Source organism: Amblyraja radiata, chromosome 2, assembly GCF_010909765.2.
Source record: "Amblyraja radiata isolate CabotCenter1 chromosome 2, sAmbRad1.1.pri, whole genome shotgun sequence".
Classification (NCBI taxonomy): Eukaryota; Metazoa; Chordata; class Chondrichthyes; order Rajiformes; family Rajidae; genus Amblyraja; species Amblyraja radiata.
The window spans coordinates 109448129-109475066 of record NC_045957.1 but is presented as its reverse complement, the minus strand read 5'-3'; the positions used below and the strand labels follow the sequence as shown (position 1 = coordinate 109475066).

Below are 26938 nucleotides of genomic sequence, written 5' to 3'. Positions count from 1 at the left end.
CTGGGTGGGACAAGTCTTTGATTACATTGGCTGCTTTCCCAAGGCAGCTTGAAGTGTAGATGGAGTTAACGTGGGGAGTCTGTTCCACATCTACAACACTGGAATTTCTTGAGGTCTTGCATGGAGCTGTTCCCATACCAAGCTTACAGTATACTTTGGAGTAGTCTGCAAAACAGCAGCAACCATGGACAGAATTCCTGACAATGCAAAGCTATCGTGTATTACCAGTTCTGGCAGCGCTGTGCTAGTTCCAACAATCTTCATACATGCTGCTATAATCATAACAGAAAATTAAACTGCGTTGTTATTCAATCCATGAATTTTGTTACCTATTCACCAGTTTCTCATTAAAAGATGAATGCATGTCAAAAGGCCTTGGCAACATTGACACTTGTTAGATTTGGGACAGTAGGAATGTAAATTTTGGTATGAATGCGTCCCTGTTGGCCTGATCCACCGTATCTGTATATTCACATAAATTAATGAACAGGCTTGTAAATCAGCTTGATAAAAACATTTAGAAGTGTTTTGGAACCAGTAAATGAATATTGTTTTTCTATTCACTAAGTTCCTAAAAAATAAAGCAGCCTACTTGTGAATCTCTGCTCCTACTCCAAAGCTACAGATCAGGGCGGTTTTGTCATTTTTTAAAAAAACATCACCAATTCCTTCTCTCCAGAGATGCTGCCTGTTTCTCTGAGTTACTCGAGCATTTTGTGTCGATCCAGAGTAGTTTAATTTATTCTAACTTGTGACATGTTCAGCAGTTCCTTGCAAAGACTATCAAAATCTGTAAGTCTGTTTAGAGATTGGGGCTCAACTTCATCCTGCATCATGATGGGCCTGCCTCAGAGGATACTCAGAATCTGCTGCAGAATACAGACTGGAAACTGAGCCATGTGCAGGAAAGCTGGCTGCTCATTTTGTAATTTGCATTCAGGTGTTTAGTCATGCCCCTTTGTTCACTGAGCTCAGTCAGTCTAATTTTAAATTGTCGATTCCTGTTGCCTACTGAATTAAGATTTAACAATATGTAAACGGGAGGCATGGTAGAGTTGCTACCTTACAGCGCCAGAGACCTGGGTTCGATCCTGACTAGGGGTGCCGTCTGTACGGAGTTTGTACGTTCTCCCTGTGACCATTCGTACGTTCTCCCCGTGACCGTTTTCTCCGAGATCTTCATTTTCCTCCCAAGACGTTCAGGTTTGTAGATTAATTGACATGGTATAAATGTAAATTGACCCTAGTGTGTGCAGGACAGTGTTAATGTGTGGGGATCGCTGGTTGGTGCAGACTCGGTGGGCTGAAGGGCCTGTTTCCATGCTATATCTCTAAATTAAATTAAATTGAAGGGATTGAAAAGAGAGCTGAATCTTTTTATACACATTTAAAAAAATTGTTGAACATCTTCCTTAATGATGTTTAACCATTTGGTTTAAAGTTTGTCATATCGTTTAGAGCTAAATCTCATCCTTACCAAGATTCAAAAGTCCTGTGAATTAAAAAATAAAAGTTGAAGTACAGGATTAAAAGAACACAAATGCACGTAGCTCTCTAAAAAGGTGAGGTGCTAGCTTTATCTGTAAAGAACCACAATGGATTTGGTGACGATGATGCCTGCAAAAGGCTGCCAGTAATTCCCTGATTTCCACATTTCAACAGTGCATGTCCTGCCAATCACAACACAATAGAATGCCCATTGGAATTCATCAGGTCTATGCAATCAAAATGTAAATTTTTTATTGTATAAGGGGTAAGAGTGTTGTAAAAACAAGCCTGAAGGCTTTGTGTCGCAATGCAAGGAGAATTCGTAGTAAGGTGGAAGAGTTGAATTTGCAGATAGTTATTAATGAATATGATATAGTTGGGATCACGGAGACATGGCTCCAGGGTGACCAAGGCTGGGAGCTGAACATCCAGGGATATTCAATATTCAGGAGGGATAGACAGAAAGGAAAAGGAGGTGGGGTAGCGTTGCTGGTTAGAGAGAAGATTAACACAATAGAAAGGAAGGACATTAGCTTGGAGGATGTGGAATCGATATGAGTAGAGCTGCGAAACACTAAGGGGCAGAAAAGTGGGAGTTGTGTACAGGCCACCTAACAGTAGTAGTGGAGTTGACAATGGCATCAAACAGGAAATTAGAAATGCGTGCAACAACGGTAAAACAGTTATAATTGGTGACTTCAATCTACATATAGATTGGGTGAATCAAATAGGCAGGGGTGCTGAGGAAGAGGATTTCTTGGAATGTATGCGGGATAGTTTTTTAAACCAACATAGAGGAATCAACGAGAGAGCAGGCTATTCTAGACTGGGTATTGAGTAATGAGGAAGGGTTAGTTAGCAGTCTTGTTGTGCGTGGCCCCTTGGGCAATAGTGACCATAATATGGTTGAGTTCTTCATTAGGATGGAGAGTGACATAGTTCTTCTTCTTTCGTGTGGCATGCACAGCCTAAAGTTGTAGGACAACTTGTTCTATTTGATCTTCTGTTTGTGCACGTCGAGTTGATTGCATTAGTCGAAACGAGGCAGACCACGTGAAGGTTGCAATCTTCCACCCCAGTGACATAGTTAATTCAGAAACAAGGGTTCTGAATTTAAAGAAAGGTAACTTTGAGAGTATGAGATTTGAATTGGCCAAGATAGACTGGCAATTGATTCTTAAAGGGTTGACGGTGGATATGCAATGGAAGGTATTTAAAGACCGCATGGATGAACTACAACCCAGTTCATCCCAGTTTGGCAAAAGAATAAATCAGGGAAGGTAGTGCATCCGTGGATAACAAGTGAAATCAGGGATAATATCAAAACAAAAGATGAAGCATACAAATTAGCCAGAAAAAGCAGCCTACCAGAGGACTGGGAGAAATTCAGAGTCCAGCAGAGGAGGACAAAGGGCTTAATTAGGAACGGGAAAATAGACTATGAAAGAAAACTGTCAGGGAACATAAAAACTGACTGCAAAAGCTTTTATAGATATGTGAAGAGAAAAATATTGGTTAAAACAAATGTAGGTCCCTTGCAGTCAGAAACAGGTGAATTGATCATGGGGAACAAGGACATGGCAGACCAATTGAATAACTACTTTGGTTCTGTCTTCACTAAGGAAGACATAAATAATTTGCCGGACATAGCAGGGGACCGGGGGTCAAATGAGATGTAGGAACTGAGTGAAATCCAGGTTAGTCGGGAAGTGGTGTTAGGTAAATTGAATGGATTAAAGGCTGATAAATCCCCAGGGCCAGATAGGCTGCATCCCAGAGTACTTAAGGAAGTAGCCCCAGAAATAGTGGATGCATTAGTGATAATTTTTCAAAACTCTTTAGATTCTGGAGTAGTTCCTGTGGATTGGAGGGTAGCTAATGTAACCCCACTTTTTAAAAAGGGATGGAGAGAGAAAATGGGGAATTACAGACCAGTTAGTCTAACATCGGTAGTGGGGAAAATGCTAGTCAGTTATTAAAGATGGGATAGCAGCACATTTGGAAAGTGGTGAAATCATTGGACAAAGTCAACATGGATTTATGAAAGGTAAATCATGTTTGACGAATCTTATAGAATTTTTCGAGGATGTAACTAGTAGTGTGGATATGTGGATGTATTATATCTGAACTTTCAGAAGGCTTTCGACAAGGTCCCACATAAGATATTAGTATGCAAACTTAAAGCACACGGTATTGGGGGTTCAGTATTGATGTGGATAGAGAACTGGCTGGCAGACAGGAAGCAAAGAGTAGGAGTAAATGGGTCCTTTTCAGAATGGCAGGCAGTGACTAGTGGGGTACCGCAAGGCTCAGTGCTGCGACCCCAGCTATTTACAATATATATTAATGATTTGGACGAGGGAATTGAATGCAACATTTCCAAGTTTACGGATGACATGAAGCTGGGGGGCAGTGTTAGCTGTGAGGAGGATGCTAGGAGGCTGCAAGGTGACTTGGATAGGTTGGGTGAGTGGGCAAATGCATGGCAGATGCAGTATAATGTGTAGTCGACTATTATCTGAAATGTGGCCGATTAGGAAAAGGGGAGATGCAACGAGACCTGGGTGTCATGGTCCACCAGTCATTGAAAGTAGGCATGCAGGTGCAGCAGGCAGTGAAGAATGCGAATGGTATGTTAGCATTCATAGCAAAAGGATTTGAGTGTAGGAGCAGGGATATTCTACTGCAGTTGTACAGGGCCTTCGTGAGACCATACCTGGAGTATTGTGTACAGCTTTGGTCTCCTAATCTGAGGAAAGACATTCTTGCCATAGAGGTAGTACAGAGAAGGTTCATCAGACTGATTTCTGGGATGGCAGGACTTTCATATGAAGAAAGACTGGATAGACTCAGCTTGTACTGGCTAGAATTTAGAAGATTGAGGGGGGATCTTATAGAAACTTACAAAATTCTTAAGGAGTTGGACAGGCTAAGATGCAGGAAGATTGTTCCCGATGTTGGGGAAGTCCAGAACAAGGGGTTACAGTTTAAGGATAAGGGGGAAGTCTTTTAGGACCGAGATGAGAATTTTTTTTTCTCACACAGAGAGTGGTGAATCTGTGGAATTCTCTGCCACAGAAAGTAGTTGAGGCCAGTTCATTGGCTAAAGGGATCAGGGGATATGGAGAGAAGGCAGGTACAGGATACTGAGTTGGATGATCAGCCATGATCACATTGAAGGGCCGAATGGCCTACTCCTGCACCTATTTTCTATGTTTCTCTGTTAACACTGAACCCTGAGCTTCTACCAAAGGCTTAGCCAGAGAAGTATATTTGAAATAAGAGGTTAAATGCTGGAAAACTAACAGGCCAGATAGAAAGGTTCAGATTAAGTATTCCAGAGAGGGAAGGTTGAATGTCCAATACTAAAGGTGAAGAAAGTTAAAGGAATAACTTAATTTCTGGAAGGCGTGAATAAGAGAAAGTATAAATTACCCAGCTGAGTTCCCCAACACAATGAAGAGACAATGCAAAGTGATCATTATTACCACTTTATTGTATAATCTAATTATAAACTAGTTTACACCATTCTCCATGTAGAATTGGAATCACATATACCATATGGCTCAAACTTGTTACATGCATCAATCAGTAGCTTTAAGACCATCTGGTAGGTGAGAAACCTTCACAATTAAAAGGTACGACTGTAACACACAAAACTCATTTGTGACTTGCAACCATCCATTTATCCCACTTAAAAGATATATAGATGTAATCTCTCTGCAGCCACACCCTCTTAACTTTTGAGGAACCTCTACTGTGCCACTCACTCAGTTGTATAAAAGTTCATTGTAGTTTTTAAGTCACCGGGCATAATGAGTTAATAAGAATTAATTCCAAAAGTCTACTTATTCCACATGCAGGAAACCCGACACCATGGCTTCTACTCGCACAGTTGATGGCACAAAATGATAGCCATACAAATATTGACCAGACTTGCTCTTAAATTTTAATACTTTATGCATGTCTCCGGAAGTCAATTGGGTTTATTACTGTTCAAATCAGTTATGGCTTTGACAAAGCAAAGCTTCAAACCCAGCTGGATCGAAATGATCTGGTAGAGTATATATTATCAACGCCAAATCTATGCAAACTTTAGGAACTGTAAAATTTAAACCTACATTCAAACCAACATCGATGCACAGGATCTCTTGCTCAGAGTGGGGGAATTGAGGACTCCAATTAAATCTTTTCCCCTTCAACTTGAACCAATGTCCTCAATTGGAGTCTGAGTGGTAACTTTTTCACACGAAGGGTGGTGAATGTATGGAACAAGCTGCCAGAGGAGGTAGTTGAGGCTGGGACTATCCCAACGTTTAAGAAACAGTTAGACAGGTACATGGATAAGACTCGTTTGGAAGGATATGGACCAAATGCAGGCAGGTGGGACTAGTGTAGCTGGGACATGTTGGCCGGTGTGGGCAAGTTGGGCCTGTTTCCACACTCTATGACTCTTTTTAGATCTTTAAGTACAGTTTTTAAAAACTAAGTGCATGCATACATTTTAATTTAAAGATAACTTAATGTGGTTAATGTGTTGCTATTTTCCCCTGCAGGTGTATCCTGGTTTGATGGTCACAGCAGGCTGCATTCATTGGATTTTGAACACGCTTCATATAACAGTCCACATACGGGATGTCTGCGTCTTTCTCGCACCTGTGTTCAGTGGTCTTACGTCAATATCAACTTTTCTCCTCACAAAAGAGTTGTGGAACCAGGGGGCTGGACTACTTGCTGCCTGTTTCATCGCCATAGTGCCAGGCTATATATCTCGATCGGTAGCAGGCTCGTTTGACAATGAAGGAATAGCAATTTTTGCATTACAGTTTACATATTACCTGTGGGTAAGTCATCTTACAGATCCAGCTCTGAAATCTGGAGAATGTTTTTTCCCCTCTGTGCAAAATTGATGAGGAAGTTCTTTTTTTTGTGAAGGTAGGTGATGGATAATATTGGATTGATTAACCATTAAAATTGATCTACTCATTTAAAAGTTGGACCTTGGATTTTAATTGATTTTCCTAGTTAGCAGCAAAATTACATGGTATGGTATTTGTGTTTTCAAAACTGCTCTTGAAAATCTTTCTATGGTCTCAGATTAATTTGATATGATTAACTTCAATTACTTTTTAACCTGTATTCAAGGGCACAGTGGTAATTCTGTTTGATCTAAAAATGGAATAAGTTCACTTTAAACTTTACAACTGCTTTGTAATCATTGGTATTAAAGAAGATTAATAACACTCTCTAATTTTGGAAGTTTACATTTGATGATGTCTGTTAAAATGTAGGGAACCCACACAGGGATGGCCGTAACTTCAGAATCCTCTCCGTCAGTGCACTGGTTTTTAATTGTATTGCATTATATGCATTGTCCCTGAGTCATTTTGTTTTGCGGGTCCTGGTCATCTGGAGCTATAGATTTTTTAACTCGTATAGCAAAGCTAATGAGAGGTGGAAAGTTTCTATTTTTAAATCTTTACCAAGATTCTTGGGGGAGTGATGGGGAAAAAATTCAGGCTAGAAGGTAGGAAAATTGAGTTTGTCTGCAAGAAACAAAGCTGAGCTGCACCAACACTTTTTGTTTAAAAGCAGCTCCAGCACCCTGATTTTTTTTTAAAATGACTAGTAGTTAAAGGGTTGTCCTATGCACTTTAGAGATACCTGCCTGAATGGATGGTAGTTATAGACCCTTAAATCGTTAAACGATGATACATTTTAGGGAATGTACCATGGCAACACGTTTTTATCAACATATCTTATTGTTTTACATTCCCACAGCAAATGTTTACACAGCCATCCAATTTTGCAATACAAATCTTGATTATATTTTAAAATGTGATATTGGCAAGCCAAGATAGTGTTTCTTGCTGATTTGCCTAATCTGGGGATTTGAGGTGGAAATTGTATGTAGTATAGATACGAGTGCCACTTGTTGAACTATTTCAAACTCTATACACATTTTGTCTAATACTGGCTGGCAATAAAATTAATTGATTACAGACTTGTTCCCATTATGCATTGAAAAGCTGCATTCCAGAGAAATGATGAGTGCGTGTCCTTTTATCAGTACGACATTTGACAAAGATTTACTAAGAGGCCCTGTTAAAACTGAAGTAAATGGGCATTGGGAGAAAACACTCCAATGTTAACATTTTCACCATAATGCCAGGCATCAATCCTCTCCAGTAACCACCCATCCTTGACATTCTGTATCATGAACTCCATTGAGTATCCCTAAAACAGCCAAACTAGCTGGATCAGGTGCGGAACACAATGACCACAAGAGCAGAGCAGAGAGGTGTCTCACCTTCTAACAAGTCAAAGCCTTTTGATCATCTGCTGGAGTAACTCAGCGGGACAGGCAGCATTCCTTCTCTGGTGACATTGCGGGTTGAGACAGATTCTCAACCTGAAACGTCACCCATTCCTTCTTCCCAGAGATGCTGCCTGACCTACTGAGGTACAGCTTTTTGTGTCTATCTTCAGCTTAAACCAGCATCTGCAGTTCCTTCTTGCATAGATAAGAATGTAATTGATTACACTCGATTTGCATGGATGAATTCAGCTCCCAAGAATTATTTTAAGCTTGACAAAATCCAGAACATAGCACAAACTTGATTGACACCACATCTACCATTCTGAACATTCATTCTCAGCACCACTGGTGCAGAGTAACTGTAGTGTTTGCAGGTTATAAAATGTACCACATTTGCTACTCCAACAGTGCTTCCCTTGCTCATCTTCTACTGTCAAGAATGTCTGTGGGCAGCATATATGCAGACATACAGTAAGAAAGTGCAGATGCTGGAATCTTGAGCAAAGCATAAAGTGCAACATCAGGCAACATTTGTGGAGGGAATGGATGGGTGACGTTTTGGGTTGGGATCCTTTTTCAAACTTCAGACAACATATATGGGAAAGCCACCACCTACATGTCCCCGACCAAGTCGTACTTGAAAATATATTCTCATTCTGTCATGGTCAATGAATCTTAAATCTCAGAAGATTCATAATGCTGTTGGATTGTAGTAGAAGTACTGCAACAGTTAAAAGCAAATGGTTCGCCATCAACTTTCAGAGGGTAATAATACTGGCCTTTTCATCAATGTCTGCATTCTAAAGTAATCAACTAACAGCAATTGTTCACTGTTCCAGATCACCAAGTTCAATTCATTGTCATGACCACGATTAGGTTGATGTGCAGCTACAATGAAAAATCTTGCTTGCAGCCGCATCACTGGCATATAGACTCAGACAAATAAATTAACACATAAATTATACATAAGTTACACATAAACGAAAAGACTGCAAAAAACTTAATTAGAAAAAAAATCCCAAGTCCACTGTAGTGCTTGGAATGGGCTGTGGTGTTCCATTGAGGTAGGTTTAGTTTGTATATCTTTGTTCAAGAATCTGATAGTTTTCAGGAGAAAGATATTTTTGGTGATATAGTACATGTGGACTGTGGTGGCATGGGTTGATAAAGTGGGTGCTTTATCTGCCTTCAATTTAATCATTAATTTACACAAAAATATACAATTTAGCAGCTCGGACTTAATGAAAGTGATGACAATGAGATGCAGACTCTGATGGATTTCAGCAGTTAAAATGAAACCTCATGCGGTATGAATGCTTTTGTCACTGTCCCCTTTTCAACTGGCTGGACAGGATTGTGTTCACCAACCTATCAGTAATGTAGAATATGAAATAAGGTTATCCAGTTGTAACTGGAATAAGCAGCTCCTTCTGAAGTGAAAATGTACACAAAATCTGAAATAAAACAAAATGCTACAAAAACACTCAACAGGTCAAGCAGCATGTTTAGGAAGAGTTTAGTTTAGAGTTGAGAAAGAGTCAATGTTTCGGGTCAAAGACCTAGGGCTTTATTCCTTGGAGCGCAGGAGGATGGGTGATCTTATAGAGGTGTATAAGATTATGAATGGAATAGGCGGGGTAAATGCACACAGTCTTTTACGCAGAGTAGGGGATCAAGAACCAGTGGACATAGGCTTGGGGGAGGGCAGAGATTTAATAGGAACCTGGGGGCAATTTTTTTACAAAAGGATGGTGGGTATATGGAACGAGCTGTCAGAGGAGGTAGTTGTGGCAGGTACTATCACATTTAAAAGACATTTGGATAGGTACATGGAAAGGATACGTTTAGAAGGATATGGGTCAAATGCAGGCAGGTGAAAGTAGTATAGGTGGGACATATTAGTCAGCGTTGGAAAATTGGGCCGAAGGGCTGTTTCCATGCTGTACGACTATGACTGTGACCTTCATCAGGAGTTTTTGGTCCTTCCTGGGCGCTATGAAATGCAATATTAATGCATGATATTTTAAATGAATCTGTCCCACTTTGCGAAAAAGCAAAGATTTTTAATTTGTTTCCCGTAATTTAAAGAATTGAACCGGACCAAATTGCTGGGTTTACTTTATTTTTATCACTGTCACCAAATATTACATGGAAAAATTATTGGTAGACAAAAATGCTGGAGAAACTCAGCGGGTGAGGCAGCATCTATGGAGCGAAGGAAATAGGCAACTTTGAAAAATTATTGATCATTTGAAATTTCTCAAATGAATTCAGTGATTCAGTGGAGCCACTTGGCAAACCTTAAATGAAACACAAGCAAGTTTGAACCTGGTATATGATATTTCTGTCACTCTCCCATATAGAAGATGAGAGAAACATTGTCACATCTGATTGTAGGGATGTGGAATTGTTGAGATAAAACAAGATTGCGTGGAGTCCTGCGGGTTCAGAGTTGATGGTAAAATGGTAGGACGTAGGTGTTTTATTTCTAACCGGGAGAAATTTACCTTTGTCGATGAAGTTTTAAACAAGTGAAAAGTAGGAAGGAGAAAATAAATCCTACCTCTTCCTTTTTTCAATTGCTTACTGCTTTTGAACCCTGGGATGCACTTTGGAACAACTAATAAGGGAAGAATATAGGCAATGAATGGGAAAGCCCTTGTAATTTTGAGGAACAAGAATCCCTGGTTGCAGCATAAGTAGATAAGCTGGTGAAGAAGGCATGTGGGATAATTGACTTCATGGTAAAACTTTGTTATCATAAAACTTTATAAAACACTGCCAAAAGCCATAGTAGAGTAATTCAAAATTCCCAAAAAAGAATAATTCAGTCTGAAGAAAGGTCATGACGCAAAACACGTCAGCCATTTCCCTTTACAGATGCAGCCTGACCTGCTGAGTTCGTACTTCCTACAGCACTTTAATTTTATACGTGTCTGAATGTTTATTATAGGTTTTACAGAGTATTATGCTTGCATATCTGCTGCAATTAAGAATTTCAATGTTCCGTTAGTGGACATATGACAATAAAACACTCTTGACTCGTATTGATGTGGTAAAGGATGGGTAGGAGTGCTCGTAAAGTGGAATTATCATTCAGGATGGGGCCCAATACAGAAAGCACGAATACCAAAGCTACACATTGAATGCAAAGTCCAACAGAAGACCTGTGGTCAAAGGGAATTCATTATCACTGTGAACCAGATTTCAGACAGGTTCTGTATGTCAATAGATTTATCTAAGTTGAGGTTGTGAATCTGGTTGACTTTACTTACAATAGAGCAAACACCCATGGTTGGTGAATACTGAACAATACTGAATAAGAATGGAATTCACTATGTAGTCTATAGAGGAAAAAAATCTATACACTGAGGGATAGCCTTTAAATTCTGTTCAAAGACAAACTGCAATCCATTACTAAATTGCACTCATTTCTCTTACCTTATTGCTTTCATGGCATGCATCTTTGATGTTTATCTTAAAGTCAAATCACTTTTCTCGAAGCGATTGAACACAATATTTCACTAGACTTGTTGGCAGTAAAGTGATTTAAAACAAACTTCAGTCCCTCAGGATTAAGGAAGCAGAATGCACATAACTATTACTAGTTTGGAAATATGTCAAGAAATCTTAGAAAAGAAACCTCATCTATCTATTCAGAGCTCTTCTCTGTTCAGAGAATTTTGCATGCTGCAAAATACAAAGCTAGAAGCAATAGTGGGCTGATGATAGAAATGGTGCCAGCCACAGTTTTGGTGACGAGAGAGATATTATTCTCACCATAGACGTCACACCTGAGATATTTCCAACTTCTTTAAAAAACACTGACAAAGTCTTTTACCCACGATAGGGGAATGCGAGAGAGGCAATATTTAATACGAATCTGAGGGCCAATCTTTTCCACTCAAAGGGTGGTGGGTATATGGAACGAACTGCCATAGGCGGTCGTTGAGTCAGATACTATAACAGCATTTAAAAGACTCTTCGATGGCTACATTGCTATGAAGGGCTTAGAGGGGCAAGTGCCAAACGGGACGATCTTAGATGGGGGACCTTGGTTGGCATGGACGAGCTGGGCCGAAGGGGCTGTTTCTGTGCATCATCACTCAAATTATTTTTAAAAAATGAACTGGATTAAAATACCTACATCCAAAGCAGTAATACCTCCCAATACAGAGCAAAATGTAATTGTGGGGTGTGCCTGACTAATGAACAAAAGATGAAAATTAGAACTTGTTTATGGGTGGTGGCGATAAGATGGTCAAGTGCAAGTAATCTGCAATTTCTTCCCTTTCTTGCCATTGTGGTTATGATAATTCCCATTCATTTATGTTAATTTGGGGCTTATGCCATTTATTCGGTTTCCTACTTCTATCAGCGATGTAAAAAAATAGCATTACCTATGTTATTCATGTGGAAAAATTAAAAATGTACTGAAATATAAAGCATGATTACTGAAAATGCAATTATCTATAAACATTTAAGGTGTTTTGCAGATTATGGTAGTGGAAAGATATTGATTGCACTGGAGAAGGTGCAGAGAAGACTTGCAAAGATACAGCCTGACTGGAAAATGTAGCTCTGAGGAAAGATTATTTTCTTTGTAACATGAAGTTAAAGAGATACTTAATTGAAGAACCTATTTTCTGACTCGGGGGTTAAAATTAGCATGAATCAAATTAAAGTAATTGGATTAGAGGGAAATTTAGGAATAAAAATTTCACTCGGTGTGATGAAGACCTGAAATGCACCCCCTGAAAGCATGATAGAGTTAGAAACCGCATCACATTTAAACACTACTTGATTTGTACTTGAAGAGCGACGACTGGCTGGATTAGAGACCGAGGGGTAGAAGATGCAACTAACTAGGTTCGGCAAGTCTTTTTCAACCAGAAGAGACGTGATGAGACAAATGGCTTTCTTTAAAAAATTTCTTCAATTCTATTAATTGATATTCGTCCAAAATTAAAATGGAAAACGATGAAGATGATTTGGCAACTTATGTTGGAAAAGAAATAGTTTGCATCTCGAGCTGATGACCTTTCACCAAGCACGAGAAATGCTGCAGAAAGGGGTGGGATAGAGTGGCAGAGTGTTGTGCCATTAATGTACTTTGCAGCGGTGACGCCTTAATGCAGCACTCATTGAAATTGAGTAACTCGGATGCAATTTCCGTAATAAGCACATTAACTCTTAAATGGTCAAAACGGTTTGTTTGAAAATTAATGCACAAAACAAACCTTCATAGGTCAACTTGCCTACTCCTGGAATTAATCATGTGCCTCTAATGCAAGTATATCCTTGTTTAAATCAGAAATCAAAGAGCATGAAGTACGTTAGGTGTTGTCTTGTTTGTGCATGTACAGTCATAGCAACATTTCCACATATTTGTACAGCATCTCCTTTTTAATTAATTTTTACATTTCACTGACTTCTCAAATAGATGTTCTACCTGCATGTTAACTGTGTTTACTGAGGTATTTAGCAGTCCAAGCTGTGGAAGGAAATAATTGGTAGAGATCTTGTTATTGATTTCCACAACATGTAAGTTTTCTCCATGTAAACAATATTATTTTCAAATCTTCCAGCCAAAGGGGATAACCTCACATTTCCTCACATTATGCCCCATCCAACAAATGTATATTTAGTTGGTTAACCCATCTACATCCCTATGCAGACTTTATCATCCTTTCCAGGTACAATTTGCATTTATTTGGAAAGCCCGCCAAAGCCACAGCACCAATCGATAACCCATTCATATTGGTTCTATGTTATCCCGCTTTTGCATCTTATATATTCAATTTTATAGCGACCAATTAACGTATGATCCCGCAGGTTTTTGAGATGTGGGAGAAAACTCATGCACCTGGAGGAAACCCACGCAGCCACGGGGAGAATGTGCAAACTCCACACGGACAGACCTGCGTTCACAATTGAACCCGGGTGTCTGGCTCTGAGAGGCAGCAGGCCAACAAGCTGCACCACTTTGCTGCCCGCATAGCTTCCTGTGTGATCAGGAAATTTGGTTGCAATACACTAGGTCATGCGGTCATAGAATTGCACAACACAGGAACATGTATAATGCACATCATGTCCTAGCCGACCATCAAGTGTCTACCTCTACTAATCACATATTCCAGCACTATGTCCATATCTTTCTCGGTGTTGCTGATTCAAGTGCACACCTAGATACTTAAGTCAGAGGGTAGTTAATCTGTGGAACTCATTGCCACAGAGGGCTGTAGAGGCCAAGTCCAAGTCAGTGAATATTTTTGAGGCAGAGATAGACAAGTTCTTGATTAGAACTGGTGTCAAGGGTTATGGGGAGAAGGCAGGAAAATGGGATTAGGTGGCAGAGATCAGCCATGATTGAATGGCGGAGTAGACTCGATCGGCCGAATGGCCCAATTCTACACCTATAACTTGTGAACTTAAATGCTGTGAGAGTGCCTGTTCTCCACTCAGCCATGCGTACTAGTTCATAACCACGCTGGGTGAAAGCATTCTTCCTCATGTTTCCTCTCGCTTCCTACCACAAGTCTATGCTGTCTGATTTTAGGCACTATGCGGAAAGGATTCTTACTATCCACTTTTCCGATGCCTCGTAATTTTCCAATTGTTCCCCTTCGGCCGCTTCTGCTCCAAAGAAAACAAACCCAACTTATAAAGTCACTCTATATAACAATTGTCATTTACTTTACCAATGAAATCATGTCCTTCCATGGTATATCGATCAGAACTGCACATTCAGCCTAATTAGTGTTTTATCGATTTGTACCATAACATCTCTGTATTTATATTTTTATGTCTTTGCACTAATTAGGATTAAATTCTGTCTGCAGTTGACCCAATAGATTCATTTCACCAACTGATCAACATCACCTGTAACCTACGACTCATACTTGCCATCAATTTTTATATCATCTGAAAATTTACTAATCATCCCTCCTGCATTCATATCCAAATGGTTAATGTATATAACCAACAGTAAGAATTCCAACTGTAATCTATGTGGTAGATCAAAAATTGCAGATTTCCTATCACAAAAACAACCCTCCACCATTATACTCAGCGTTCCATTATCAAGTCAATTCTGAATCCAATTTACCAACTTGCCCTGACTTAAATGGGCTCTAACCTTTTGGATCAGTCTCCAATGTGGTACATTGTCGAAGGCCTAACCTATCCTGAAGTCCATGTAGATTACATCACCCTCACCAATATATTTTGTTGTTTCTTCAAAAAAATTCTAGATAATGCATAGCTTCATTGGAACAGTACAAATTACTGTTATGTTAAGGCTCATCATTGGAGCTAGACTGAGAAATATATGTGCATTTTTAAGTAGAAGATGTTCAAGTAAACTCTGTTTCAGTGTCCAATACCATGATATATGCTTTGATTGATGCAGCAATAATGCTGTTCCTAGCGGCATAAAGCATTTGCCATCATTTAGATGCTTTCACCTGCCTTGTTTCTTCACCAAATCTTGTATCGCTTTGTTATCCTTCAACTGGAAGCAAAGCACCGTGACTCCATTTAATACCTTGCTTCTGCACGTTAATAATGGTTGTATCAGTGTAATCTGTGTGTTCCTCAAGAGAGTAGATGGTCTTCATTTCACTGCTGGGCTTGCCATCCACGCATTGCAAAAATATGCTATTCTTCTGAATTTGCTGAAACTTAACCCCGAAGAACACTTTTTTGGCACATTCTAGACTCGTTTGTTAAGATCCAAAGTGGGACTTCAAAAGTCCCAATGAAATTAATGAAAAAGTCATTAATACATCAAACAAATTAAATTAAATAATTTGAAAATATCTACAACACTTTTAAATATTTGGAAACTTCACAGTAAACAGAGTAAAAAAAAATTTGAAGCCTAACCTTACTTTCCTTTACTCCACACAACTGTATATACTCCATTTGAATGAATGAGGAGTTGGTGGATTACATTGCCAAATCTAACATGGTACGTAATTTGAGAGCAGATGCCATGTTTGCAGCTGCTGAGCACCTCCAACAAGCTCCTACTCCACCAAAACCAGACAGGCTGGGGTCAATGGAGAAAATTTGGTTTATTTATTTGAAATATTTTTCTTTTATGCTCTAAATCACTGTACATACTAGATATTCCTCTTAATTTAGTTTTTACTTTTAAGTTGCCAAAATAGGGTAGTAGTCTAAGGAAGATTGATCACTTCAGTCGAAACAGCAGTTTCTGTCTTTGATAGCTGGTTAATTGGATGGAAAATAATGTAATCTTGCATGAAAATAGGTATTGCTTTGCTATATCAGATGACTGACATATTGAATACTACATGTTTTGAGCAGAGCTCTGAATTGTATCAGATACAAACAATGGAGAAAAGTTTGATCTGATCTTGGGATTCTTTTCAGGTTTAAAACTCAAAAATCTTAAACCTGATAACCTGAAAGTGGTGCCGAGATGGCAGCCTCGCCAGCAGCCTGTGTGTTATTTTGACTTTTTTGTTATTTCAGTGTGTTTAAAATGTATGTTTTAATGTTTCTCCGTATGTCTTATGTGGGGGGTGGGGAATAGGAGGAAACCGTTTTCAGTCACTTACCTCGACGGCGATGTGACCTTTTTCCGTCCCGTTCCTCCCCCCCCCACCCCCCCCCCCCTTGCGGCCTAACAACTGGATTGGTGCGGCCTTTCCTTGAGACTTAGCCCAGAGCTTCAAGTCGCAAGCACGGCACGGACTTACCATCGCGGAGCGGGCGATCCTTTGCCGAGGATTGCCAGTGAAGGAGCTCCGGCCGCGGGGCCTGTGGACTTTATCACCGTGAAGCCTGCGTTCTCCGGTAAGAAAAGGCCGACTCGGGAGCTCCATGCCGCGGAGTGTTCTTATCCATCCCGATGCCAGAGTCCCATCATCCCGATGAGAGGGCTTGTACAGTGGACCGTCGTCAAAGGCCCCGACCATGGATGAACAAAGGAGGAAGATGACTGAACTTTGTTGCTTTCTATCACAGTGAGGAATGTTGATTCCACTGTGGTGGATGTTTATGTTAAATTTCTTGTGTATTGCATTCTTTTTACTTGTATGGCTGTATGGTAACTCAAATATCACTGTACCTTAATTGGTGCATGTGATAATAAATGTGAACTTGAACTTGAACTACTTGGAATGTGACTTCATTTTTAGTAAGAAGAGGAGGAGAATAAGGAAGATAAGGAGAATAAAGAAGAATTTTCAGTGGAGTTCCCAAGGCTTCCACATTTATAACTTTGCAGTTAACTTTTTGTCATTAGCCCTCATCCCTTACACCATATAGAATTGCTGTATTTCACACAATTGCCGGAGTAAATTGTACTATCCTACAGCAGGGTATCTATTTTTGCATGTTTTATGTTCTTTTTGCAGAAAGTTCAAAATTTCCCTTCATTTATGTCAGTCACGTTAAAAAAAATTTTGCCGACTGACCTGAATTTTTCAGGATGTATCAGTGGTTTTGAATCAAAAGAGTGAAAAAAGTTTCCTTTGCCTTTTAATGATGAAAGATATGCAGTAATTCTTTAGTTGTAATGTTTAGCTTAACTTTGCATTATTCATTTCAGGTCAAATCTGTGAAAACGGGATCTGTTTTCTGGACTATATGTTGCTGCTTGTCATACTTTTACATGGTAAGAGATCTAATCCTGTTTTCTTATTCCATGGAGTTCTATTAATGCTAAAAATAATTTGATGGAGTGTGCTTCTCTTGTTACTTGTATGAATAAAGCTTGTGCATGCTATTTTGTCCTCTTCCCAGAGCACCATTTCCTATTTTTTGTTGTAAAAAGATGATGTTTCTAGTGATTCAGGGATAGCTTAATGATTATGTGGGTATATCCCGTATATGTCACTGCCTAATATGTGTGGGCGATCCACAAGGATCTTGAGGATTAATTATCAAGGACGCTAATCTTCAATCATTTCAGTTTACACCACGTGGTATAATAACCAGTGGACATCATGAAGCCTTGGACCTTGATATCTTTTCTGTCTGCATTTCTGGTCATGGTTCAGAGCTAGCTGTGCCCCTTGTCAAGTTGTTCCAGCGCACATGCTCCGCAGGTATCTCTCCAAAAGTGTGGAAAGGTACGCAGACATGTCAAGTCCACTAAAATCATGTGAAATCTAATTATTACCCAATTTTTCAACTGTTCATTATCAGCAAACCGATTGGCAATACAAATGCTATGGAATAACACCTACTCATCAATAATATACTCACTGATGGTCAATTTAGATTTGGCCAGAACTGCAGCTTCAGATATCAAATTTAATATCAACAAAAAACTTGATCAACTAAAAGCTCCAAGCACACACCACAAAAAAATGCACTTTGAAGATTCCCCCCCATGAACCCTGAAAGGAAGGACATTAGTTTGCAGGATGTGGAATCGGTATGGGTAGAGCTGCGAAACACTAAGGGGCAGAAAACGCTGGTGGGTGTTGTGTACCGGCCACCTAACAGTAGTAGTGAAGTTGGAGATGGTATCAAACAGGAAATTAGAAATGCGTGCGACAAAGGCAAAACCGTTATAATGGGTGACTTCAATCTACATATAGATTGGGTGAATCAAATTGGCAGGGGTGCTGAGGAAGAGGATTTTTTGGAATGTATGCGGGATAGTTATCTAAATCAACATGTAGAGGAACCAACGAGAGAGCAGGCTATTTTAGACTGGGTATTGAGTAATGAGGAAGGGTTAGTTAGCAGTCTTGTTGTACGTGCCCCCTTGGGCAAGAGTGACCATAATATGGTTGAGTTCTTCATTAGGATGGAGAGTGACATTGTTAATTCAGAAACAATGGTTCTGAACTTAAAGAAAGGTAACTTTGAGGGTATGAGACGTGAATTGGCCAAGATTCACTGGCAATTAATTCTAAAAGGGTTGACGGTGGATATGCAATGGAAGACATTTAAAGACTGCATGGATGAACTACAAAAATTGTTCATCCCAGTTTGGCAAAAGAAGAAATCAGGGAAGGTAGTGCATCCGTGGATAACAAGGGAAATCAGGGATAGTATCAAAGCGAAGGATGATGCGTACAAATTAGCCAGAAAAAGCAGCATACCGGAGGACTGGGAGAAATTCAGAGACCAGCAGAGGAGGACAAAGGGCTTAATTAGGAAAGGAAAAATAGATTATGAAAGAAAACTGGCAGGGAACATAAAAACTGACTGCAAAAGTTTTTATAGATATGTGAAAAGAAAGAGATTAGTTAAAACAAATGTAGGTCCCTTGCAGTCAGAAACAGGTGAGTTGATCATGGGGAACAAGGATATGGCGGACCAATTGAATAACTACTTTGGTTCCGTCTTCACTAAGGAAGACATAAATAATCTGCCGGAAATAGCAGGGGACCGCGGGTCAAAGGAGTTGGAGGAATTGAGTGAAATCCAGGTTAGCCGGGAAGTGGTGTTGGGTAAATTAAATGGATTAAAGGCCGATAAATCCCCAGGGCCAGATAGGCTGCATCCCAGAGTACTTAAGGAAGTAGCTCCAGAAATAGTGGATGCATTAGTAATAATCTTTCAAAACTCTTTAGATTCTGGAGTAGTTCCTGAGGATTGGCGGGTAGCAAACGTAACCCCACTTTTTAAGAAGGGAGGGAGAGAGAAAACGGGGAATTACAGACCAGTTAGTCTAACATCGGTAGTGGGGAAACTGCTAGAGTCAGTTATTAAAGATGGGATAGCAGCACATTTGGAAAGTGGTGAAATCATTGGACAAAGTCAGCATGGATTTACAAAAGGTAAATCATGTCTGACGAATCTTATAGAATTTTTCGAGGATGTAACTAGTAGCGTGGATAGGGGAGAACCAGTGGATGTGGTGTATCTGGACTTCCAGAAGGCTTTCGACAAGGTCCCACATAAGAGATTAGTTTACAAACTTAAAGCACACGGCATTGGGGGTTCAGTATTGATGTGGATAGAGAACTGGCTGGCAAACAGGAAGCAAAGAGTAGGAGTAAACGGGTCCTTTTCACAATGGCAGGCAGTGACTAGTGGGGTACCGCAAGGCTCAGTGCTGGGACCCCAGCTATTTACAATATATATTAATGATCTGGATGAGGGAATTGAAGGCAATATCTCCAAGTTTGCGGATGACACTAAGCTGGGGGGCAGTGTTAGCTGTGAGGAGGATGCTAGGAGACTGCAAGGTGACTTGGATAGGCTGGGTGAGTGGGCAAATGTTTGGCAGATGCAGTATAATGTGGATAAATGTGAGGTTATCCATTTTGGTGGCAAAAACAGGAAAGCAGACTATTATCTAAATGGTGGCCGACTAGGAAAAGGGGAGATGCAGCGAGACCTGGGTGTCATGGTACACCAGTCATTGAAAGTGGGCATGCAGGTGCAGCAGGCAGTGAAGAAAGCGAATGGTATGTTAGCTTTCATAGCAAAAGGATTTGAGTACCGGAGCAGGGAGGTTCTACTGCAGTTGTACAGGGTCTTGGTGAGACCACACCTGGAGTATTGCGTACAGTTTTGGTCTCCAAATCTGAGGAAGGACATTATTGCCATAGAGGGAGTGCAGAGAAGGTTCACCAGACTGATTCCTGGGATGTCAGGACTGTCTTATGAAGAAAGACTGGATAGACTTGGTTTATACTCTCTAGAATTTAGGAGATTGAGAGGGGATCTTATAGAAACTTACAAAATTCTTAAGGGGTTGGACAGGCTAGATGCAGGAAGATTGCTCCCGATGTTGGGGAAGTCCAGGACAAGGGGTCACAGCTTAAGGATAAGGGGGAAATCCTTTAAAACCGAGATGAGAAGAACTTTTTTCACACAGAGAGTGGTGAATCTCTGGAACTTCCTGCCACAGAGGGTAGTCGAGGCCAGTTCATTGGCTATATTTAAGAGGGAGTTAGATGTGGCCCTTGTGGCTAAGGGGATCAGAGGGTATGGAGAGAAGGCAGGTACGGGATACTGAGTTGGATGATCAGCCATGATCATATTGAATGGCGGTGCAGGCTCGAAGGGCCGAATGGCCTACTCCTGCACCTAATTTCTATGTTTCTATGTACCATCTGAGCTCTTAAATAAAGACCTACCACTTCGCTATCACTCATTATCACTTCTTCAGAAGAAGGGTTCTGAATAATAAACGTCGCTTATCCATGTTCTCCAAGAGATGCTGCCTGACCCATCGAGTTACTCCAGCACTTTGTCTTTTTTTGTAAACTTGCATCTGCAGTTCCTTGTTTTTACACGGTTTAAGTATTTGGTTGCTAATATTTTGTTTACCTAGTGAGTGAAATTAATTTGTGGCTTAGGTTTTCCATTCTTTACCTAAATTCAACAACGTTACGAAACGTTGTCAACTATCACGTCAATTGAGAAAGATAAAACACATTCCCAACCCTAAGTGTTTTAGCTCAAGGGACCAAAAGCCAAAACTGAAACTCAGAGGCATAGAACATATCAAGTGAAGTCTTCATGGTTCAGTACTGGTCTTGAGAACCATCTGTTTTTTTTTGTCTGTCAAGCATTGAAGATTTACGTATTTTATATTAATTTTTATTTTTGCACCTTGATTTCAGGTATCAGCATGGGGTGGATATGTGTTCATCATCAACCTTATCCCACTACATGTATTTGTATTGCTACTGATGCAGAGATTCAGCAGAAGGGTTTATATAGGTCAGTAAAGAAATCTACAGACTTAAGTTATTCGTCCTACCACTGATTACCTTAGTGTGGTTATTTTAGAATGTATCCTAATATATTGGCCAACTTTGATCTACCGTGGAGTAACAGATGGCAGTCTGGGGTCTGAAGCCCTCTTGTGATATCTAGGCTTCATCCATATTAGATTGAAACTAATTCAGCGATGGTGGTTTACAGTTAAAATCATGGATGTCATGAACATGGGGCCAATGTAATTTTCCTTCAGGTGACTTTCAACTTCAAATTGGCTAATTTATTCGATGCAGTTCTGCACAGTTGCTACTACTATCCAGGTTATCACAAGAGGACCTGAAGGGTCATTACTGGAATAACTGCTACCTGTTATGAGGCTACACACTGCTCAGTACAGGGCCTGCTCTACGAAAGCAATGTGTGTATGTATGGAGTCAATTGAATGGTAGTTGTTAGAAAACTGACCCAGAATATGGAGTCAGTAGCAAATAAATCGCACCTCGCTCTGGTGAGGAAACAAGTTCCCACAAAGATGTAATAAATGTTTTTGGTGAGGGCATGGCATTTTTCTGCCATCTCTTTCAATTGAAAGTACAATGGAATACCTTCTGTGGTTGGCATGCCATTGGGCAGACTGAATAGACAATCACAGTGCAAAATTCCCAGACAGCACATCAAGGCGTATTTCCTTGACATATTTAACTTCTCTATAATGTTTACTAAGGAATGAAGTACATATTAAAGTTGCAACAGAAAAATGAAATAACTTGAAATGAGGGGTTTTATTTTTGTAGGTTCTAACTTTTACCTGAATACATTTGTTATGTGCAACAAAAATAATCTGTTGCCGGAACTCAGCAAATCAAGTAACATCATGGGATGGCGGGAGGGGAGGGAGGAACTTTCGATCTCTCGGGTTGAAATCGTACACCACTGCAAAGTCACGCAGTGGTAGAGCTGCTGCCTCACAGTACCATAGATCCAGGTTCGATCCTGACTATGGGTGCTATCTGAACTGAGTTTGTACACGCTCCCTGTGACCGCGTGGGTTTTCTCTGGGTGCTCCTGTTTCCTCCCACATTCCAAAGGCATGCAATGGTGTAGGTTAATTGGCTTCTGAAAATCTCCCCTAGTGTGTGGGATGTGAAAATGGGATAACATAGAACTAGTGTAAGGGTGATCGATGAGCCAAAGGGCCTTTTTTGTGCTGTATCACTAAACTCTAAAAATGTCTGATTCCAATGTCTGCAGTCTCCTGTGTCTGCATATTTTTGTTAGGATCAAAAAACATAAGTTTGATGGGCAAAGTTTGTTGAATACTAAGTCGTTTAACTAATTTAGACATCCCAGTACTAAGTGTAGGGGATATTGGTTAAAAAAAATCCGAAATTTTATATCCTAGAGATTTCAGTTTGCTTGCACCAGCAAATATTAAAAACAAGAAGCTTGTGTAGGTGCACCAGCAAGTTTGAGGAAAACTATGTTTAATTACATATAGTTTAAGAAGGAACTGCAGATGCTGGAAAAGTGCTGGCGAAACTCAGCGGGTGCGGCAGCATCTATGAGTGAAGGAAATATATACAAAAGTGCTGGAGAAACTCAGCTGGTGCGGCAGCATCTATGGAGCATCTATTTCCTTTGCTCCATAGATGTTGCCGCACCCGCTGAGGGTTTCTCCAATACTTTTGTCTACCTTTAACTACACATAAGTGGAGATCCTGTTGTAGTATGGAGTGACATTTGCAAACACCAGTAGCTTTGATATCCTTCCAAATCTGACCATTATTCTTGGATTTGAAAATCCAAATTCCCCCTTGGAGTTAAATTGGCAGTGAGTATTGGCATACTCTGTAATTCTCGGCTATTTGAAGTACGCTATTAGCTGAATTCTGGAAATTGTTATCTATGAAAGAAAGTAAAGTACAGAGAGTGGCTCCAGGATTCCGGAAGCGATACGCAATATAGTGCTCAGTCATTAAAGGTAATAATAGAATGAATGAATGAATGAATGAATGAATGAATGAATGAAATGAATGAAAACTTTATTGTCATTCAGATATACACCTAGACACAGTGCACCTTGAACGAAATTTCGTTGCATTTGACTCTCCAATCAGGTAAATAGTAAAAGTAAAAGTGCTAGGTGCGTCCATAAAAATGCCTCATGTGCATGGTTCTGTAAAATAAATATATATAAAAAGTTTTTTAAAAAGTGTCGATATTTAAAAAGTTCTAGCCTCGGTTTTGTTGATTGTTCAGTAATCTTATGACCTGGGGGATGAAGCTGTTGCAGAACCTGGTTGTCCCGCTCTTCATGCTGCGGTACCTCCTCCCAGAGTTAAGCAGTATAAACAGTCCGAATTGTGGGTGTGTGGGGGCTCTGGTAATGCCCTTAGCTCTAATCAGACAGCGCTTGTACCCCATGTCCATGATTGAAGGAAGAGAAGTCCCAATGATTTTTTCCGCTGTCCTCACCACTCTCTGAAGGCACTTCCAGTCCGCAGCTGTACAGCTGCCGCACCACGTAGAGATGCAGCTGGTCATGACCGACTCAATTGTGCTTCTGTGGAAAGTGGCGAGGATGGGAGGGTGGAGGTGTAAACTTCTCAACCTGCGGAGGAAGTACAAACGCTGCTGTGCCCGTTTTGCCAGAGATGTGATGTTTGTGGACCAGTTTAAGGTGTCCGTTATATGCACCCCCAGGAACTTGATCTTTTTCACCTGCTCCACTGCTGAGTTGTTGATGCAAAGTGGAGTGTGACTGGGCTGAATTTTCCTTCTGAAATCGACGACAATCTCCTTGGTTTTGTTCACATTTAGGAGAAAGTTGTTCCTGCTGCACCAGCTCACGAGCTGTTCCACCTCCTCTCTATATGCCTGGTCGTCGTTATTGCGGATGAGGCCCACTACTGTTGTGTCATCCGCGTATTTGATGATATGGTTAGTAGTGGACCTGGCGACACAGTCATGTGTCATCAATGTGAAGAGCAGCGGACTCAGGACACAGCCCTGAGGGGATCCGGTGCTCAGTGTGATGACCGAGGAGGTGTTCTTCCCCACCCGCACAGACTGGGGTCTTTCAGAAAGGAAATCCAGGATCCAGTTGCATAGTATGGTATTGAAACCTAGGGGTGCCAGTTTGCTCACCAGATGCTGGGGGATTATCGTGTTAAATGCTGAGCTGAAATCAACAAACAGCATCCGCACGTGGGTGTTCCTCTCCTCCAGGTGTTGTAGGCTCAGGTGGACTACAGAGGAAATAGCATCCTCTGTGGAGCGGTTCGGGCGATAAGCAAACTGGAACGGGTCAAAACTGGAGGGGAGTTTAGAGACCATGTGCTGCTTAATAAGCCTCTCAAAGCACTTCATTATTATTGGTGTGAGTGCTACGGGGCGGTAATCATTCAGGCAGGTTATTGTAGACTTTTTGGGAACTGGTATGATGGTGGCTGTCTTGAAACATGATGGAACAATGGCCTGGTTCAGGGAGATGTTAAAAATGTCTGTCAGAACCAGAGCCAGCTGGTCGGCACATCCCCTAAGCAGACGCCCCGGTATGTTATCCGGTCCGGCTGCCTTTCGCTGGTCAATACCCTCCAGGATTTTGCGGACTTCAGCAGTTTCAAAAGACAGTGTCTGTTCTCCTGGTTGAGGCTCTAATTTCCTCACTGTAGTGGTGTTTAGTGCCTCAAACCTGCCGAAATGATTATTTAGTTCATTTAGAAAGTCTGTGTCATCCTTACAAGACATCTGAGGTGCCTTGTAGTTTGTTATGGCCCGGATGCCTTCCCACATGTTCCTGGTGTTGGTATCATCCTGGAAGAAACCCTGGATTTTCTGTCCGTGGGCGCGCTTTGCTTTCTTAATTTCGCGGTTGAGGTTGGATCTCGCTGTTCTCAGAGCTCCCAAATCACCAGATTTAAAAGCCGCATTTCGTGCTTTCAGCATGGCACGCACCTCTGCAGTAATCCAAGGTTTGTGGTTGGCCCGGGTTGTGATGTTCCTGATGACAGTGACGTCCTCCATGCACTTCTGTATGTAGCCCGACACTGACATGGCATACTCATCCACATTGATGTGTTCGTTATGAGTGGCTGCTGTCCTGAACATGTCCCAGTCCGTGCACTCAAAGCAGTCCTGGAGTGCTTCTGTAGCTCCCTCAGACCAGACTCTAACCTGCTTCACAGTAGGTTTCTCTCTGATCAGAAGGGGCTTATAGGCTGGGATGAGCATTACAGAGAGGTGGTCAGAGGAGCCGAGGTGAGGCCGGGGTACTGCTCTGAAGCGATACGCAATATAGTGCTCAGTCATTAAAGGTAATAATAGAAGCTCCAGGAGGGTGAAAAACTCAAGCCTCCAGCCCTGAAGAGCAAGTCAGCATAGTATAGCTGACTTGTGTAGGTCTGCAGCCTCCTTTTGCACTGGTATTTTATGTCATTCACATGTTCAAACTATAATGTTTTATTTTAATAAAATTATTAAGAACCATTTTATTCTTAATGGTTTACTATATGTCGTGTTGTTACTTGTGAGTGGAGCACCAAGGCAAATTTCTTGTATGCGTACATACGTGGCCAATAAACTTATTCATTCATTCTATATCCTCATGGGTGAAATAAATTATTTATTATTCTTAAATGCTGTTTTTCACCACATGTGTGTTGATAAAGATGGCAATGCTAAACACTTTCACAAAGCTTTATATGTTGTATACTTGTGGTTTAATTACTGAATGGTGCCTTTCCTGCTGGGTTTGTGTCATTCAGTTAATTGGCTTTTGTTTTTTTATGAAAGCATTAGTCCAAGTGTGAAGATACATTGTTATATTTTGAAATGTGATTGATCTTATGCAGTAGATATGTGCATGCTAAGCTAAACTTCCAATTATATTGGAAGATGGTTTTGCAGGCAGTGTCGTGAAGCTACTTTCATAGCACTAAGAGAGAATGTACAGTAGTCTTTCAGCAAATATTTCGTTCATAATTTGTGAACAGGTAGTTGCAATTTACTGGATTTATTTTCTCTTTATTCTAAAGCCTGAACCTTTGTGATGACACCTGAAAAATCGTGGCTGTATTTTGCAATTATGTGATCATATCTTTTGTGAATTTTAATTGGGTTGATAGGAAGGAAAGCAAATGCAATGTTACCATTTATTTTGAGAGGACTACGATATAAAAACAGGAATGTAATGCTGAGGTTTTGAGGCACTGCTCAGACGGCATTTGATGTTTTGTGAGCAGTTTTGGGCACAATTTCTGAGGATGTCTGTGCTAGCATTGGAGAGGGTCCAGGATGAGCGTTTGATGGTACTGGGCCTGTACACACAGGAGTTTAGAAGGATGAGGGGAGACCTCATTGAAACTTACCGAACAGTGAAAGGCCTGGATAGAGTGGATGTCGAGAGGATGTTTCCTCTAGTGGGAGAGTCCAGGACCAGAGGGCACAGCCTCAGAATAAAAG

At 40.6% G+C, this 26938-nt stretch overlaps 1 protein-coding gene across 1 annotated transcript in view; it reads left to right on the top strand.

Moving 5' to 3' along the window:
* Positions 1-26938, top strand: part of stt3b (STT3 oligosaccharyltransferase complex catalytic subunit B) — a 111076-nt gene that overhangs the window by 50977 nt on the left and 33161 nt on the right. The window contains exons 3-5 of the mRNA XM_033013297.1: positions 6045-6332; positions 17391-17456; positions 21376-21475. Coding sequence (XP_032869188.1) covers positions 6045-6332; positions 17391-17456; positions 21376-21475 — 454 coding nt within the window. The remainder of the gene's footprint in view (positions 1-6044; positions 6333-17390; positions 17457-21375; positions 21476-26938) is intronic.